At 34.0% G+C, this 17,655-nt stretch overlaps 1 protein-coding gene across 2 annotated transcripts; it reads right to left on the bottom strand.

Moving 5' to 3' along the window:
* Nucleotides 1-2,395: 2,395 nt before the first annotated feature.
* On the bottom strand, nucleotides 2,396-15,662 carry LOC147384333 (10 kDa chaperonin-like). 2 transcript variants are annotated; one of them, XM_086425679.1, is made up of 3 exons: nucleotides 15,480-15,662; nucleotides 14,759-14,898; nucleotides 2,396-2,669 (listed from the first exon to the last, which is right to left on the bottom strand). In XM_086425679.1, exons 1-3 carry the CDS (start codon nucleotides 15,582-15,584, stop codon nucleotides 2,621-2,623), a joined length of 294 nt encoding a protein of 97 aa, XP_086281805.1. In that variant the 5' UTR covers nucleotides 15,585-15,662; the 3' UTR covers nucleotides 2,396-2,620. The 2 variants fall into 2 exon arrangements, with proteins under 2 accessions (XP_086281805.1, XP_086281806.1); XM_086425680.1 differs by lacking the exon at nucleotides 2,396-2,669 and having other exon boundaries at nucleotides 14,755-14,898.
* Between the last annotated feature and the right edge of the window lie 1,993 nt (nucleotides 15,663-17,655).

The raw sequence follows: 17,655 nt of genomic DNA, 5'->3' as shown, positions 1-17,655 counted from the left end.
ATGGGGGACATTTCTAACGTGGAAGTGTGTAGGAACTATAAATGCTTTCATCGAGATACGATTGAGATCTCGATGAAAAGCATCTAATTCATACTCACTTCCATGTCATAAATGTCCCCCATGATATCCCCCATAATATTACTCTTAGCATTGTAGGCATCAAAATTTAAACAGCCCCTGTAGTTTTCTAAATTAACGAAAAACCTTTAAATCTAAAATGGGCCCACACATCTAAATTGGGGCTCATTGATTGGGACGGGTTTCATAAGGTTTGGATTTGAACTTTTGCAGATAAAGCCCATGATCCAACAAATTCAAGTGATCCACATTAAATTTTGGGCCCATACACCCAACAAATGGGTTGGTCCATGATTAAATCAATAATCAAATACCATTTAAATCGATTATGTAAAATTCTATTAAGTTGGGAGCATATTTGGAAATATCCTTACCTTAAATCTATAAATACCAAAGCCACCCTCATTTAGAAGGAATCAGGAATTACTTTCTCTCAAAAAATAAAAACTTCTCCTCTAAAAAAGAAGAACCTTTCAAACTCTCCTCCAGAGACGAAGCAAAATTCTTCAAGAAACTTCAATTCCGATTAAAGAGAAGATCAAGCCTAAATTACTTCTTCGAAAGTCAAAAAATCTTTCTCAGTCGATAAAAAAGTGAAGCACACAGAAAAAAAACATACAAAGCCTTTACAAAAGATCAAGCATCAAAATCAATTATCTACACGTCAAAAGTCGCCTTCTCAACCCAAACACGCACGAAATCCGAAGATAAGAAAGCTACTACACGTCACAATTTATTTTGTACTTGACTATCAATGAAAAGATAGCATTGAGATCTTTATCTCCATTTCATAAAAAACAATAAAATCATTTGCGATCTTGTTTCATGATTCTCAAGGTAAATTGTGAAATTTGTTGTCAACAAGCATTATTTAAACTTATTTTTCACCATTGAATTTTAATTTATAACTTGAGAGTTTATTAATCATCCATTTTCAAAAACTTAGATCAAGTTTAAAAGATAATTCCTTTTTTTTTTTTTTTTAATTTTTTCGTTGGATCCGAGGTTTTTCCATGAATCATGCTGGAGTGACCTCAAATATTGGACCTCATATCGCACATCTTGATGTGAAATTGGATAGGAACAATAGATGCTTTACACTCGTATCTCAAGGAAATTTATGATTCCCATACACTTTCATGTCAGGGTGTGCGATGTGAGTTAAAATCTTGAGGCCACTTAGCATTATTCGTCTTGATGTCACTTCAACATTGAGGTCACCTCAAGATTAGACCTCAACGGAGGCCACTTTGATGTGGTGGCGCACGTATGTCCATAGATGTGTTTTACTCGTATCTTAGAGAAACGCATCTACGGACATGTGCACACTACCACGTCAAGATCCCCCCCTAGTGTCGTCCACTAAGGTCATGTCAGCATTAATCTATAAAGAATAATGCAGAAGTAACATCAAACTGGAACCTCATATCGCACTTCTTGACATGAAAGTGCATGAGAACCATATATACTTTTCATCGAGATACCAAAAGACATCTATGAAACCTATCCACTTTCACATCAAAAAGTGTGATGTGAGATTACAGCTTGAGGTCACTCCTACACGAAAGGTGAAACCACCCTCTGGAAAAAAAAAATTAAATAAATAAATAAATAAGGCAAAGTCATGCTAGAGTGACCTCAAGTTGGAAGCTCATAGGGCACTTCTTGACGTGAAAGTGGATAAGAACCATAGATGCTTTTCACTCATATCTCGATGAAAAAAATGTGCTTCCCATACATGTTTCACGATTTTTTTTATAAATGTGATTTAATCAATGAGAATTTCATAATTAAATCATAGTTTTTTTTTTTTTAAACCGACGATTTTTTTCACTATGGTTGAGAAGGTGAAAGTTGATATAAACATAATTATTAAATTAAAAAAAGGCATGCCATCAAACAGGAGGATGAAGATTTGGTAAGCCAACCCCATATTTTTCTAACGACAATGATGAATTCCTGAACCAAGAGTTATGAGATGCAATAAGACGTCCACTTTTAGATTTTATGAATCATCTCCAACGAAGCATTACATAGCACCAAACAAAATGGACTGGAAAACAATGATTGAAAATCACATTTCAGCAAAAAACCAAAAATAAAAATATAAAAATTGGGCAGAGTTATTTCAATGAAGTAATTACTTGATAAGTAGTTGGTGTCAAAAAGCAGACCATTGGAGCATTGGGGATCTGCCAGTGTAACATACCAGACTGAATTTATACTGTAATAAAGGATTTTTCAATTTCCATAACAATATTAGGCAAATCATCATGCAAGAATCAAGAAAGACAAACTGTTGTGATACACACTTGAATCAGGAAAAGAAAAGGATAACATTTAATTCCATAGAAATTATTCCTCGAATTATCACAAAAGAAGACGATGTTCCACCTAGTTTCAAGAAAGAAGAATATAGGAGAGTTCAGTTGTAACCCAACAACAGCCCAACTCTTCTACATGTCTAAGAGACTCTACTACCTCAACAACAAGATTCTTCTCAAACATTTTACCCTTGGTGGTAAGGGATGACAGAATTATATTAGTCATGGAGTGTTCCTAATATGTCTTCATCTCTATACAGATGATACCTGAAACAGTTTCAACGAATAACAAAAACAGTATTAGCATTACTGTATTTGGGCTATTTAAAATTCTTTAAAGAAATTAGAAGATAATGAAGAAAGTGCATAACCCAAACGCCTACAACAGCGTAGTAGCAGCTAGAAATTGCAAGAAAGATAAAATATAACACCAACTATAACCCCTCTTAATCAGTTGCCGATGGCCCTAAAGCCTCTCTGATCAAGCAAAGTACCACCCTAAAGACTGGAGCAATCAGTTTATCAGACTAATTTATTAAATGAAACTTTTCCATAAAACAGAGAAGTACCAACTTTGTTTGAGTATCTAATTTTAACTGGAGACTGTTTAAAAGGCATTAGTCCAAAAAAACAAATGCTAATGACTCCCACATCTGATATCCAAGCTTGACAATGGGAAACAATAGCAAAATTAATATTTTCTTGTGTTATGTGACCACCCCAAGAGGTAAAATTTCACAGTTGAGTGGAACAAAGTAGGAATGCTACAAGGGCAGAAAATTGTGAAAAGAAAGCATCAAACTTTAAGTGATATGAGACCTCTGATCAAGAAATATCACTTCACCAAAAACTTCAACAAGCACTCCCAAGCAATTAAGATGATTCAACACGTGGAACTTGAAAGCGTGAAGAGATTGGAATCCCCTTGACCATTCTAGCACAAAACCAAGTATGGTACACAAACATACATACACACACACACACATAAAAAAGGTTATATTTAATCAAAAATCGTTATGGACAGTAAGATGGTCCTGTCTCTTCTCATTAGAGTACTGGAGATGCAGTCTGGAAACTTTTGGAAATTTGTTTGGAAAAATCAGGTAAAATCAGACTTTAATCATCATTGCGGCTACCATTGGGAATAAATATACATCATTTTACCATGAATGCTTATGTTTTATTATCTAGAAAGCTCTCAAATATTTCAGTTTTACATCATAAAGACGCCTCATTTTTATCAAGAAACTTTATGTTTGGTAACATTGATTTATAATCTAAAACCATTCATCTCACTCATGAAAGGTTTGTTTTGTAAATTGTAGTAATGTTTCCTATTTACCATAAGAATTTATAATTTAAAAGCCTCTGATGTTTATTATCAGATATCATGTTTAGTAACTTATAAATATCTCATTTTCTTGGTTTTTGTTTTGGAAATAGATAAACCTCTTCTATTTTCGAAGTTATAATATGTACATTTACTAGGTATGTATAGATGACTGTTGTGATGTGTACTCGGCACATGAATACTCAATGGAGTAATTTAGGAGTGATATGGTAGACGATTAATCTTGGATATGGATAATACATTGTTTATAATTATGGATGGGTTATTTAGTGAGTAACATCGAGATGAAACATGACATTGGAATTGATGGGCAATTTATGGGCATCCATAGAACGAGTTGAAATGTAATAACTTGAAATCTTAAAATGTATCTCAAGGAAAGAATTTTATATCCGTGCATTGATTTAAAAGTATAGATTCTTAAATTTTAATATTTGAGGAAAATAAACTTCACCAATAGAATTAGAAGGATCGAGAAACATACTTTAGCCTGTAAGCACGCCTAAATCTGAAGTCGATTGAAAAAGTTATCAAATCCTCGAGTTTCGCATTAGATATTTCCCAATAGGTAAACGACACCTTAGAGACGTAATTTGACGAAACCGATCATACCATTAGATTCGTGTCGAAAAATCACCCAAAATAGAGTATAAGTTTGTCTAATTTGGCATTCGGGAAAAACAATTCCCAAAATGACAAGTATATCCCAACTTAAGTGATATAAATATCTAAATTCTATTAGAAAAATCAGATTTTTCTTACTCTTCTCTCCAAACAAATCTCAACTCTTTTCCTTCAATATTTGAAACTCAGATCTACACTAAACAAGAACGATCCGAGCTTAGGCGCAAGAAGGAAAGTTGTTCCTCTCGCCGAGGGTTACGCGTGGACGCAAAGAAATCCGATTTTCGCCGGAAGAAAATTTTGGAGATTGGCCGGAGGCGATTTTAAAGTCCATTCAACCGTTGAAAATAGCTTGAAGTAGGTTGCCTTCCCTTCTACCTTCTAGTTATGCGATAATTTCATAGAAAATCCATATGATTATTGATAAATCAATTGTTTCATTAAGTTTATACATATTTGAACAATTTGAATCATGTTTGCAAGCTTATTTATGATTGGTTTTAGTTCATTTGATGTAACATAAGCATTTTATAGTTAGTATAATATTTGAATCGATTTTGGTTGAGTTTCAACTAAAAATAACGAAAAATCAGCAATTCGGAAAAGTATCCGAATGTTGAGTTTGGTTCTAATTTGTTTTGTGTTGCTTCCATATAGTATGTGTACCCATTTCCTACATTTATTTCATTAAAAACAATTAAGTATTACTTTAAGTTCTTTAATATATAAATAAATAGTTCGTTTTCAATTTCGACTTTGAAAAATCATTTTTTTTATACTTAGTTAAATTTTCATAGATTTTCAGCTTTTATGTCTTATAGTTTTATCTTTGTTTTCGAGTCTCTCGACTCAACCAAAACCATCGAATGGAATTGGTTGATGCTTTATGGATTTCGAATTACTTTAAAAGTAAAATTACTTTAATAGATATGTAGGAAATTAGATGATAGATTGATCGATTTAATTGATGGATGGATAGAGAGAACTATGTTCTCGACTGATTGATGGGACAGTGCCTCCAGCTCTACGTAGTGGCCATGCCACGTAAAACGTGATAGATAGATAGAGAGATGAGATGGTTGATGGATGGAAATGACAGATAATTGTCACTGGAAGGCACTACCAGACTTTGTTTATATTTTCGATTAAAAAGAAATGATATATTATATACAAAATAAATTATTTTGTTTACCAGTAAAGGTTTGTAGAAAACCCATAAAGAGTGACGCGTTGCTGTGTGTCCGGAAGCGGCGAGTCAATCTAGGATAACACTAGATGTCATATGCTCTTCGGTAGTATGGGATACCTTAGAGCATATTACAGCTTATGAAATCCGGGAATTTCTCCTACTTATTTTCTGGGGAACGTTGTGTGTAAAGGCGGTCTCTGTATAGTGTAGAGATAGCCGGGGTTCACATGCATTGCCTCTTGATAGGCTTCGACGCGAGGGGTCTCCTGGGCTAGTTAGTGATCACTATTAGTCTGTAGTCGTCAAACGGTCGACCTCACCGTTAGTTGAACTCAGTATTAGGTTCTTGGTCAACGGCCAGTCTGAGCCGAATAAATGGTCATCCAACCGTGGTATGCTAGACCGGCCACAAAATCAGATTATAACGATGGGATTCCACATCGGAGGTTAAGTTTGGAATATTGTATTGCCATAACCGAGACAGTTATATCGGCGTGTTCCTCTGCTCTCTTATCGATTACACCGCCATGTTCTTATTATGTATCTTTTTCTTATTTTGTAATGATTGATAGGTGTTTTCATTTAAAAGATGCATATGTTACTTTAAATGATTGAAAATGATAGATTGAAAGTTATTATAACTGTTTACTGAGTATGCTTAAACATTTATCGTATGTTACATTATGAAAACTTGCATTATTTAATTGTTCTGATGATTACTCGTGCATGTATGACTCGCTGTTAGAACGGCGTTCATCCTGCTGAGTAACATTCCCCTGTTACTCACCCTATCCTTCCCCTTTCAGATTATTCAACTTTTGAAGAACCGTTCTTTGAGGTCCTCGAGGAGGATCAGATTGATCTCTTGCCGCCGCCATGTCTTTGAAGACTAGTAGAGGATCCTAGCGGTTTTTGGTTGTAGATAAGAAACATGTTAGTTTAGAAATTTTTGTAACCTGATAAATTATGAGATTAAAGATCTTGACTTATATCAGTGTTTGTCGATTTCTTCTGCTTACTCTAGACTCTCGTATAGATGTTAGTTAAATGTTTATTCCGCTGCGTATATTTTCCTTTCATAAGTATTATTATTTATGAATGTTCTGTCAGATTGTGTGATTGATTACCTCACACCTCGAGATTCTAACCGATGAATCATAGGGATTCGTGTTGGGATTTCGGGGCGTGACATGAAATGTTTTGTTTTCGTGTTTTGATTTTCTTTTTAACAAACCAGAATTAAAATAATTATTATACCGATGATTTAACATCTCACATTCTCACCAATTTCATCGGAATTTCTTGTAAATAAAACACATACGTGTGTTATTTTAGTATAATTGGTGAGACGGAAAAAGATCGTGAAACTACCTTGCGGGTAATTCCTTGGCTCTTTCAAAAATCAGGAATTACCTAAGATGTCAATGGATTTGACTAGTTCCCTGGTAGGGGTGCAACTTAATCTGGTTCAAACCGAAAGCCAAACCAAACCATGAGTTTTGGGGGGGTTCAGTTTGGATTGACTATCGGTTTGGTTCTGGGTTAACAAAATGAAGAACCGATCGATTCGGTTCGGTTCTCAGTTCAGGCATTGTAAATAACCAAACCAAACCAAGAACCGAATGTATAATATGCAATGGTGTGTCTAAGCATCTAATATTTTCTTTTTAAATAATATTATATTATTTTCATCATTATGACTTTCAAAAAAATGAAGTACTTCCATCATTATTACTTTCAAAAAGATGAAGCATTCCTTTTAAATAATATTATATTAATTCATCGTTATTACTTTCCAAAATGTGGAGTAAAAATCAACAAAACACTCCAAAACTCACATTTTTCTTTTAACTAATATTATATTACTTTCATCATTATTACTTTTATTAAAAAACATTCATTTGTTCAGGCAACCCATAGAACCGAACCAAACAAAACCAAACCGAACAAAAGTCGGTTTGGTTTGGTTCTTTTCTATTACAATTTGGTTCGATTTTGAATTTTCATATAATGGAACCGACCTAAGTTGGTTCAGTTTTGTTTCTCCCCCAAACCGAATTAAGTTGCACTTCTACTCCCTGGTAATATAGGGCACCTTGGAGACAATTACTCCCAACGAAGTTAGGGAAGTACTGGTTATATGTTTTCTTATAAACCTTGATTTTGGTTATAAAAAGGGTGAGGTCAGTAGTTAGAGGGATTAGAGATTACACATACGCCTGATAAGCATTAGACACGAGGTTGGTTCACTCCTGGCTTAGACATGAATCCGTCCTAGACTATAGTCGTCTGAATGGTTGACTGCCATTAGGTTTACTTAGGTCATTGACCCTATTGTCAAACGACAAACTGAGTCGAAAAAGATGGCATATTGTGAACAACCCCCCACTCTCCATGGGAGCCAACGGTTACCACACCAGACCGAAAAATCAGGATATGTGAAGATGTCTGGCCCGTGTTAAAAGGCCAACGATATTAGGATCCCTCATTGGTAAATTAATGTGAACCCGTTTTCATTCTACGCCGATACATAGTAGAACTCTGCATGACTGGATGCAGGCAGGAGGTTTTGATCAAAAAATCAATCACAAGCTTGGACCCGCTAAAGATACCTCTCACCTCATGTATTGTAATGTGATGTTGTATGCATATTTATAGTCATTATATAACTCTAACTAAACTAAAACCAATTGATTATCATTGCAATGTTTTAGATATGCAGCTATCATGAGATTTACTTGCTTTCTTTTATTGGTAGATGACATAAGTAGATGCATTTAAACATAGTTAGATATAATTCTCAAATTATGCATCATGATTTTTTGAAGACACAAAACTTAGAAACTAGATTGTTTTCTCACCACTGGGTGACTAGCTTAGGGTAGTTGATATGTGTTGGGCAACTTTGTGGTATATACCATTTTCCACCTTTTTAAGTTTTCCTAGAGAGGACACCTTGGTGGAGGAGTACGTTGAGGAGTCATCCTAGGAGCCGGAGCCGGACTACGAGCCAGACCCTGATTCAAAGGTCGTACCTTGAAGAGCCATTTGTTTGTCGGTACTACGATCTGCTTTCCCCGACAGTAGGTCTCTTGTTAGATGTTAGGATGTCTTTTGTTTATTTATGTATATTATCCTTCTGGACATACTTGATTTCTTACTTTTGTTATACCCTATGTACAACTCTTTTATTATCGCCATGATATATTATGTCATTGACCATATTTATATAATAGTGTCACCTATGCTTTAGCTTAAAAATTGTGTTACAAATTTTTAGCTTGTAGAATAATTAATTCTTTCATTGCTAAATAATTTGAAATTTCTTTGGGTAAAAGGTCTTTGAATTACCTCAACTCTCGACCTATACCTTGGGAATCACAAGAATCCCAGGGCATGGTATCCAAACCAATAAGCTTTAGGTATTAGCAGATCTCTCCCTCGCATAGTATTAAGGTTTACATTAAAGTTTTGGGTTTGAGGCGGGGTCGAGTATCCCCCAGTCATGTTGCCAAGTCGATGTATAGTCAGTTTTGGGGTGTGACACATTGAATCTTTGTCGGTAGAGGCTATAGTAAATCTCACCAAAACGTGTTTCTAAGGGCACAAGTGTTTCCCTGATGTAGGATGATAGAACCCTAAGTTTGACCAAGGCTCTAATACCAAAATTGATGTAAGACAACTTACGTTTTATCGAATACATGTCTGTTGTACTTTAGGAGGTGGGGAAAAGGCTAATTATTTAAAAAAAAATTATTCAAATGCCACTAAAATAATCAATTACATTTTTTAAATAGCTAAAACTAGTGGTGCAACTTAGTTCGATTTGGTTCAATTTGGAGGGAAAACAAAACCGAACCAACCTATGTCAGTTCTATTATATGAGAACCAAATTGTAATAGAACCGAACCAAACCAAACCGACCTTAGTTTGGTTTGATTCGATTCAAATCTATGGGTTGCCTAAAAAAATAAATACTTTTTAATTAAAGTAATAATAATGAAAGTAATATAATATCATTTAAAAGAAAAATGTGAGTTTTGGAATGCTTTGTTGACTTTTACTTCACCTTTTTCAAAGTAATAATGATGAAGTAACATAATATCATTTAAAAGGAATACTTCACCTTTTTTAAAATAATAATGATGGAAGTACTTCACCTTTTTAAAAGTAATAATGATGAAAATAATATAATATTATTTAAAAAGAAAATGTTAGAATGCTTGGACACACCATTGCATACTATACATCTGGTTCTTGGTTTGGTTTGATTTGGTTCTTTACAATGCCTGAATTGAGAATCGAACGAATCAAGCAATTCTTCATCTTGTTAACCCAGAACAGGACTGATAGTCAGTCTAAACCGAACCAAACTAGCCCAAAACTCACGATTTGGTTCGATTCTCAATTTGAACCAGATTAAGTTGCACCCCTAGCTAAAACCTAATTGACTTCTAATTTGAATCTACCTTGGATTATGTACTCCAAGTAACTTTTCCGAAATAGAAGTTCCTAAAATAGGAAAATTCTTAATTGGACAAAAACTTTCCTACTGGACTTAAAGTACCTAATAATAAACTTCTACAACAAGTACAACTTAAAAAAATAAAAAATTCTCATACTCCTACAATTAGGCCAACCATTTATGGGCTAAAAAACCTACAAAATAACAGACCATGATTTATGATGTCCTTATTATTCCCTTTAGAAAACTAGTTATGTGGCTTACTAGTTGTTGAACACTCTTGGTCAATCTTCCATGGGCCAGAACCACCCACCAATAGGCTTGAGCGTGGCCACCTAAAAGTCAAGCTAGTGTGGACTCGACAAAAGAGGTCAGGAGGCCAATGGTGGAAGTTGTACAAGGATTTTAAGGGTATTTTCTTCAAGGATTTCTTTGCCAGATAAGACCCCGTTTTTTACTAAGAACCTCCTTGAGGGATGTGTTTTTTCTTCTTTCTTTTTCCTTTTTTTTCTCTCTAGTATCTTTTTGGGTTTGTCTCCTTGACCTCCCTTCTTTTAGTGAATTTGCTTTACCTATAAAATAAGAAGTCTACTAGGATTTATTTCTATTTTCTAGTTCTAGCAAGATTACTATTTCATAGTTATTTAGGAGTACTATTCCTTGTTAGTTTTTAATTTATTTAGTCTTTATTTTTTATCTAAATTCGTTTTTATTCTTTAAGATATAATTAGAAGTGTTTAGAGTAATAATAGGTTTAGAAAGTTGTTATTATGTTATAAAAAGATTAGGAAAGTTACTTTTTAGTATTTTAGAAGATTTCTAAGTTGTTATAATGAAATTATCTATATAAGGAACTTCAAAAACGAAATTCAATTAAAATATATCAATACAATTCTCTTTTATCTTTTACTTTCAAGTTCTTTGTTTTATCTTCTTGAAGCTATTGTTGTTTCTACTCGAAATTATTAAAATGTTGCGTCCAAGATAGCCTTGTTCGTTTAGGTGAGTGTTCAAGGGAGGTTGCTTACCTTAAATAATCTTATGAAAAGGGGAATCATTTTGGCTAACTTTTGTAGCTTATGCAAGTCGGATAGGGAATTTGTAAATCATATCCTCCTTCATTGAGAGTATGCTTATAGAGTTTGGGCTCACTTCTTTGACTTGTTCGAATTGACAGGGTACATGCATAAGTCCCTTGGGAGTGTGTTTGAGTGTTGATCTCAACAAGGAGTGGGCTTTCAAGCTTTTAAGAGGAAGTTATGGTCCATTCTTCCCTTTGCCATTTGTTGGGGTTTGTGGCGCGAAAGAAATGGGAGGGCCTTTAAGAATAAAAAGGTTGAAATTCACAAGGTGAACATTAAGATTCTTGATCTTGTGTTTTATTGGACCTCGGTGTTCATTGAAGCGAGAGGGATTATTTCGAAGACTTCTTAGGGAGGTGGGATTGGGTCGGTAACCGTATGGGTAGTTTGTAACTTGTGGAGGTGTTGTTTCGTTAGCTTCCTTTTTGTTTTGATCACTTTGTTCCCATTTGGGGTTTTAGGTCACCTCCACCACCCCCGTTAATAAATTTATATTTATCCATAAAAAAAAAGTTATTGCTCGTTTATTAATTAAATCTATTGATTTAAACAAATTCAATTGATTTGTGTGTTCCATTGAACACAATCTTTTAATTCCTTTCAAATCTATTGATTCACACGCTTCCACTACGTCAAGTAGTATCAGAACATCATTTGAGAGCCTTACCACCTTCAAGATGGTTGAAGAACACAAATCCTTTGTAATCAATGACCAATTAGATCAAAGGTTCAAGGAATTTGAAGATGATAAGGCGAGACTGACATCTTTGAGGCTTGTGAAGAGGAAGAAAGTGAACATCTCGGTTGTGTTATTCGCAACTTATCATCTAAACAACAAGTTGATCTTTCAACTCGACATAATCTTTTTCGGACTACATGTAAGGTGCAAGGCAAATTGTCCCAATTGATTATAGATACTGAAAATTCAAAAAACATAATTTCAAATCACATGATTGACACCCTACTACGCAACACCCTAGACTTTATTTGATAGGTTGGGTGGACGATGAATGCAAGAAGAATGACCAACCAATGCTCCCTTTCTTTTAGCATTGGATGATATAAGGATGAGGTTATTTGTAATATCGCCCCAATGAGAACATGCCATATCCTCCTGACTTCACGATAATGTCACATACTGGGGCAAAGCAATCACCTATTCTTCTATTGCATAATGGTCTCAAAATGATCTTATACCCTTCCCATGCAAAGCCCAAGGTTACCCAACCAGCCTAGGAGAAGGGAACATGCTTTATTTCTACCAACATCAATGAGAAATTAAAAGAAACAAGGTGTTCACGATGGTAATACAACCTTCCAACCAAGACCCTCCTACTCAAGTTCTTCATCAAGTAAAACCCCTCCTTGAGGAATTTTCTCGTGTTCTTCCCAAGGAATTATCATATTCATTGCCTCCCATGAGAAATATACAACACCATATCGATTTGGTGTCCAGTGCAAGTCTACCAAATCTACCCCATTATAAGATGAGTCTGAAAGCATGACATATTGAAGGAACAAGTGGAAAAAAATCTTGAAGCTTCTATTGACAAATACAAAGTCAATGTCAATAAGCATAAAAGATTCAAGAGGTACGAGGAAGGAAACTTGGTCATGATTTATCTTAGTAAAAATAGTTTCCCTGTGAAAACTTACCAATTTGAAGAAAATTGGACTCCTTCGTATCTTGAAAAAGATAAACAACAATGCTTATGTAATTAATTTGTCTGATGATATGCTATGGTCAAATATATTCTCTAAATTAAGTCTGAAGATTCGATATTACTGGAAGTGGATTAGAGCAAGAGATGAATGGGAAAAAAAGGTCTTTAGGAACAACTCGAGGGCGTGTTTTTTTTCAAGAACAGGAACTTGATGTAGCACATCTACAACTCTAGTTAGAGTCTCAAGTAGTTTTTAATTCTAATAGGATTTGTTTCTATTTTCTAGTTCTAGAAAGATTTTTATTTCTAGTTCAAATAGAATTTCTATTTTCTAGTTCTAGCAAGATTTTTATTTCATAGTTACTTTAAAAGTACCATTCGTTGTTAATTTCTAGTTTTTTTTTTTATCTAAATTCGTTTTGATTATTTAGGATATAATTAGAAGTGCTTCGAATGTCCAAATTGAGTTATAATAGATTTAAAAAGTTGTTATCATGTTATAATTTATAAAAAGATTAGGAAAATTACATTTTAGTATTTTAGAAGGTTTCTAAATTATTATGATGAAGTTATCTAGATAAGGAGCTTGAAAATGAAATTCAATCAATTACAAACATATCAATTCAATTATCTTAATTACTTTTCGGCCTCATGCTTTATTCCAATTACAAACATATCAATTCAATTATCTTTTCTCTTAATTACTTTTTAGCTTTATGCTTTATTTTCTTTCAAGCTATTGCTTATTTACTAATTGAATCTATTGATTCACACACTTCCACTACGTCACTTAATAAAAAAGTATAAAAGTTCATAAAGCATATGATTCATCCACCTAGGTTCGAAAAAGGCAGAAGTCTCATGTCATCTTGAATTCCATGCCTTGGACAAAGGTGCATGTACTAGTGGTAACAGGTTTTAGTAGGTTAAAATGTTTAATTTTCTTTTTTTCTCTTAGTTCCTCAACCCTTAGTTCTTACTTCTTATATTTCCACACCTTTAAAAGTTAATTTAATTGTTTTTCTACACACCCTGCCCAGCCCTGAGATACAATCATGCAATTCCACATTGAACATATCAACATAACATCTCCTTACTACAACTAGAATGAATCAATGTCTTTTCCTTTCCTTTTTCTAAATTTATCTTTTCTTATTTCTAGTGTCCATTTAAAAAAGAAATACTATAGAGGCTTACACTCTAGCCTCACACTATAGACCACTATAGCAACTTGTATCACACCTTCACATTTAAAAACCTTGGTAAGGAATATATTAGTACCAAGATTTTCATAGATATAGATGCAAATCAGTTTTCCAAAGTCAAGGCAACATAACAAATACATTTATGTTACATGTGAAATTTGCACAAATATTTTCAGAAATGTATAAATTCTCCTAAATTTAGTATTCTTTAAGAAATGTTTAACTTTGTGTCATATGTCCTACCAACAGCCCAATTGTTTCAAGAATCCCAATTGTTTGGTCGGTAAAAGATTGACCATTGAAGAGGATGGCAAGGATCCCATCCATTTATTTCCCTATCATTTCTTCCCCTTGCACTTTGCCTGCTACCCATTTCCACAAATATTTTCATCCAAATCAATTGTCATTTTGTTTCGTGTATCCCAACGTAGGATCACAAAGTCTATTGTCGACACTATGGTCTACAACAAAGACAACTGGACACATGTATGATTCCACGGTAAACCGCAACAACCATTTTTTCCCATTAACAATCAAAGAAAAACAAAAATCACACACAAGAGTCAATTCATTACAAATAAAACCAATGCCAATGGGGTAATTATTCATTAAACAAGGAACTCCAATCTTTCAAAAACCAAAAAGAATTTATAGGATGAGCAATAAAATCATATAAACTAAAAAATTGCAAGGAAGCACAAGATTATATAATCCAAAAAAAGAAAGTTGAAACCAAAATAAGTAGAAAAACTTGAAAATGAAAATGTTATACTTACTCTTTCTCACCAAGCTTTACTTCAATGCCTCCATAATCAGGTAAAAGGACAGTCTCTCCTTCCTTTACAGCAACAGGAATAAGTTTCCCATCTCTGTCACGAGCACCAGGACCCACCGCAACAACTTTTCCCGAATTCAGCTGAATCAAACACATGAAAATATTGATTGATTAAATAAAAATTGGCAAGCATGGTTTAAACTATTTGGAATGTATCAATCAATTCATATCAGAATTGGCCGAGACCGATACAAAACATTGACCCCAAACATTGAATGTTTCGGGAATGCATTCGTTTGTACAAATCTATCGGCCATTACCGTATCAGTTATTTCATTAACCGAAACATTCAATCCATTCAACATTTTAAAACCTATTGTCAAGTACTCAAACCCACATAGAATAATAATGAAATAAAAAAAATAAAAATAAGCAATAAGACATCTAATATGGAAAATAAAATAAAGATTAAGTTGCGGAAAAAAAAAAAAAAGAGATTATCACTCAGATAAGTAAGTTTTATGGAGGGTCGATACTCATCAAATATTCCACCAAAATCAATCAAAAATGAAAATATAACAAACCAACGCAAGATTTTCCAAAATAGAAAACTCTAATAGAATAAGATCAAACAAAGAGAATCAAATATATGGAAACAGGAGTTGCAGAGACAAGAAGGATAGTAATAAAGTGCAGAAATTGCAACAATTGGGAAATTATACCTTAGTTATCTTCTCAGGAAGTAAAATTCCAGCATTTGTTTTGGATGGAGGAAGGATTTTCTCCACCAAAACTCGATTCAAAGATGGAATCAAGCGTTTCGCCATACTTACAGATGAGAGCAAGAGAAAACCTAAAGATGACCAGAACCTTCTCGACTGTATACTCTTCTCTTCATCTGTGAGTAGGGTTTAAGGAGGGCTTATGTGTGTGTGAAACTACACAAATACCCCTATTTGCTAGGGTTTCTGGCTACATTGATTTTGAAACCCGATTGTGTTGAATCGTCCGAGTCATCTGATTTCAAACGAGTCAAACTATTTAAATTCATTAAAAGATAATTATTGATAACAAAATCTTATATTTTATATGAGAAAATAAATTTAAATCATTAAAAATAATTAATTATTTAATATAAAAATATACAATATCCTATTGAAGACTCAATTGATGTTTTGAAAATATCGAACGAGTCATCTTAAATCTTAGACTATTCACATTGATCAATTCACCCAATTGCCTCGAGATCGGGATAACTCTCCTAAGTCATCTCGATTTCGGAGGAGTTTTAAAACTATGGTCACAAAAATTTGCAAGTTCTAATCGGACCTAAATTAAATTGAGCCCAGAAGCCATGTTGGACCAAACAAGATATCATCTATGAAGCAATGGTAGACGTAGATTCAAAATGTTGGCTTGAAGCAATTAGGTTCGAAATGGTATCCATGTTCTTCAATAGTATTTGGGATTTAGTCGATCGGATCAAACTATGGGTTATAAGTAGAGATCTATAATAGAAAGATGTTGATGGAAGAGTATAAACCTAGCTCATAAGATTTTGTATCCAATAACGTATATTGTCATGGGTGTATAATTAGGTTTGATGACATGAACTAATTGAATGGGACTAAAGGCCTGGCAAACAAGTAAAATACACTAATTGTTAGATAACTCATTTGACGGATAAGTGATTCTAGTTGAAATCCCCACGTGTCAACTCCCCTTAGTCCATACTAGGACTCAACGAGAGTGACATGTAGTAACATTAAACCACTAGGCTAAATACGGTCAAGCGATCTCTGCATTTAAGGGATTAATGCAAATTCTAACTAAAGAATCCTTAATCTGATTGGAATTCTAGTTACGATGATATTTCCATATTAGTATAAGAAATAAGAAAGAAGCATAATTCTATAAGTAATTAAGAAGGATAAGGATATAAAGATCCAAAATCTCTAAAAGACGAGGATCTGCAAGATTCTCGAAAGAAGTAACCGAAGGCAATTAAAACTCTTCCTCTATAAATGTGGGAGAAATCACACATGTAAAGGAATTTCTTGTACTTGATAACTTGATCATCAGAGGGTCTTGTTCTGAAAAAACCTCTCAAGTTTGAGATTTTTTTCAAGAATTAGAGAGAAATCATCATCAAGATTTGAGTTTGGTGATGAGGTAATCTTTTCTTACAATTATGATTACGAGACATGATAGATGGATGTATAGACTAGCCGCCCATAAATTTTTGAGACAAGACTTGATGATGATGATGATGATGACGACGACGATGTAAATACTGCATTATTGTATGGTTTGTTGGGCAAGGAAATTTATATACAAAATTCTTGGCTTTTATATATCTAGATCTAGATTAGAGGCAAAGGAAACAAGTGTGCAAGTTATTAAAGTCAGATCAGGCTCGAGGAAACCTGGGCTTGGAGATAGATTTCTGTGAGGCCCAAGCCAATTGAACCAGCTTCATTATCAAATGGGTCGGGCTTGAATTTAGTTTAAAAGGCCAATTAAAACTTGGCTGGTTTATGACATGGCACAAACCCTGCGTGGCCCAACTGGTTGATACCTACTCAACACCCATAGTGTAGAAAAGACAACATTTACTTGTAATATTTAGTGTGGGCTTGCCCAACTCAACTCAGGCTCGACCTGATTGATGGTCGAATTACAAAGAAGATGAGTTGAGTTTGGGTTAGAATATCTCAACCCGACCTCAATTCGGGTTGAGGGATCGGGCAACTCAACTCAACCCTATGCTTATATAGTAAAATATAAATATTTTTATATTAGTTATATATTTTTTATTTAACTTTTTTATTTCATCTTACTATTATGATCTGGGGACAATTGCATATTATTAATGTGGGCTTTAGTTTAGTATGGTTT

This window comes from Akebia trifoliata, chromosome 15 (genome assembly GCF_017979445.1).
Source record: "Akebia trifoliata isolate Shusen 1 chromosome 15, ASM1797944v1, whole genome shotgun sequence".
Classification (NCBI taxonomy): Eukaryota; Viridiplantae; Streptophyta; class Magnoliopsida; order Ranunculales; family Lardizabalaceae; genus Akebia; species Akebia trifoliata.
This window is presented reverse-complemented; position numbering and strand designations above follow the sequence as displayed.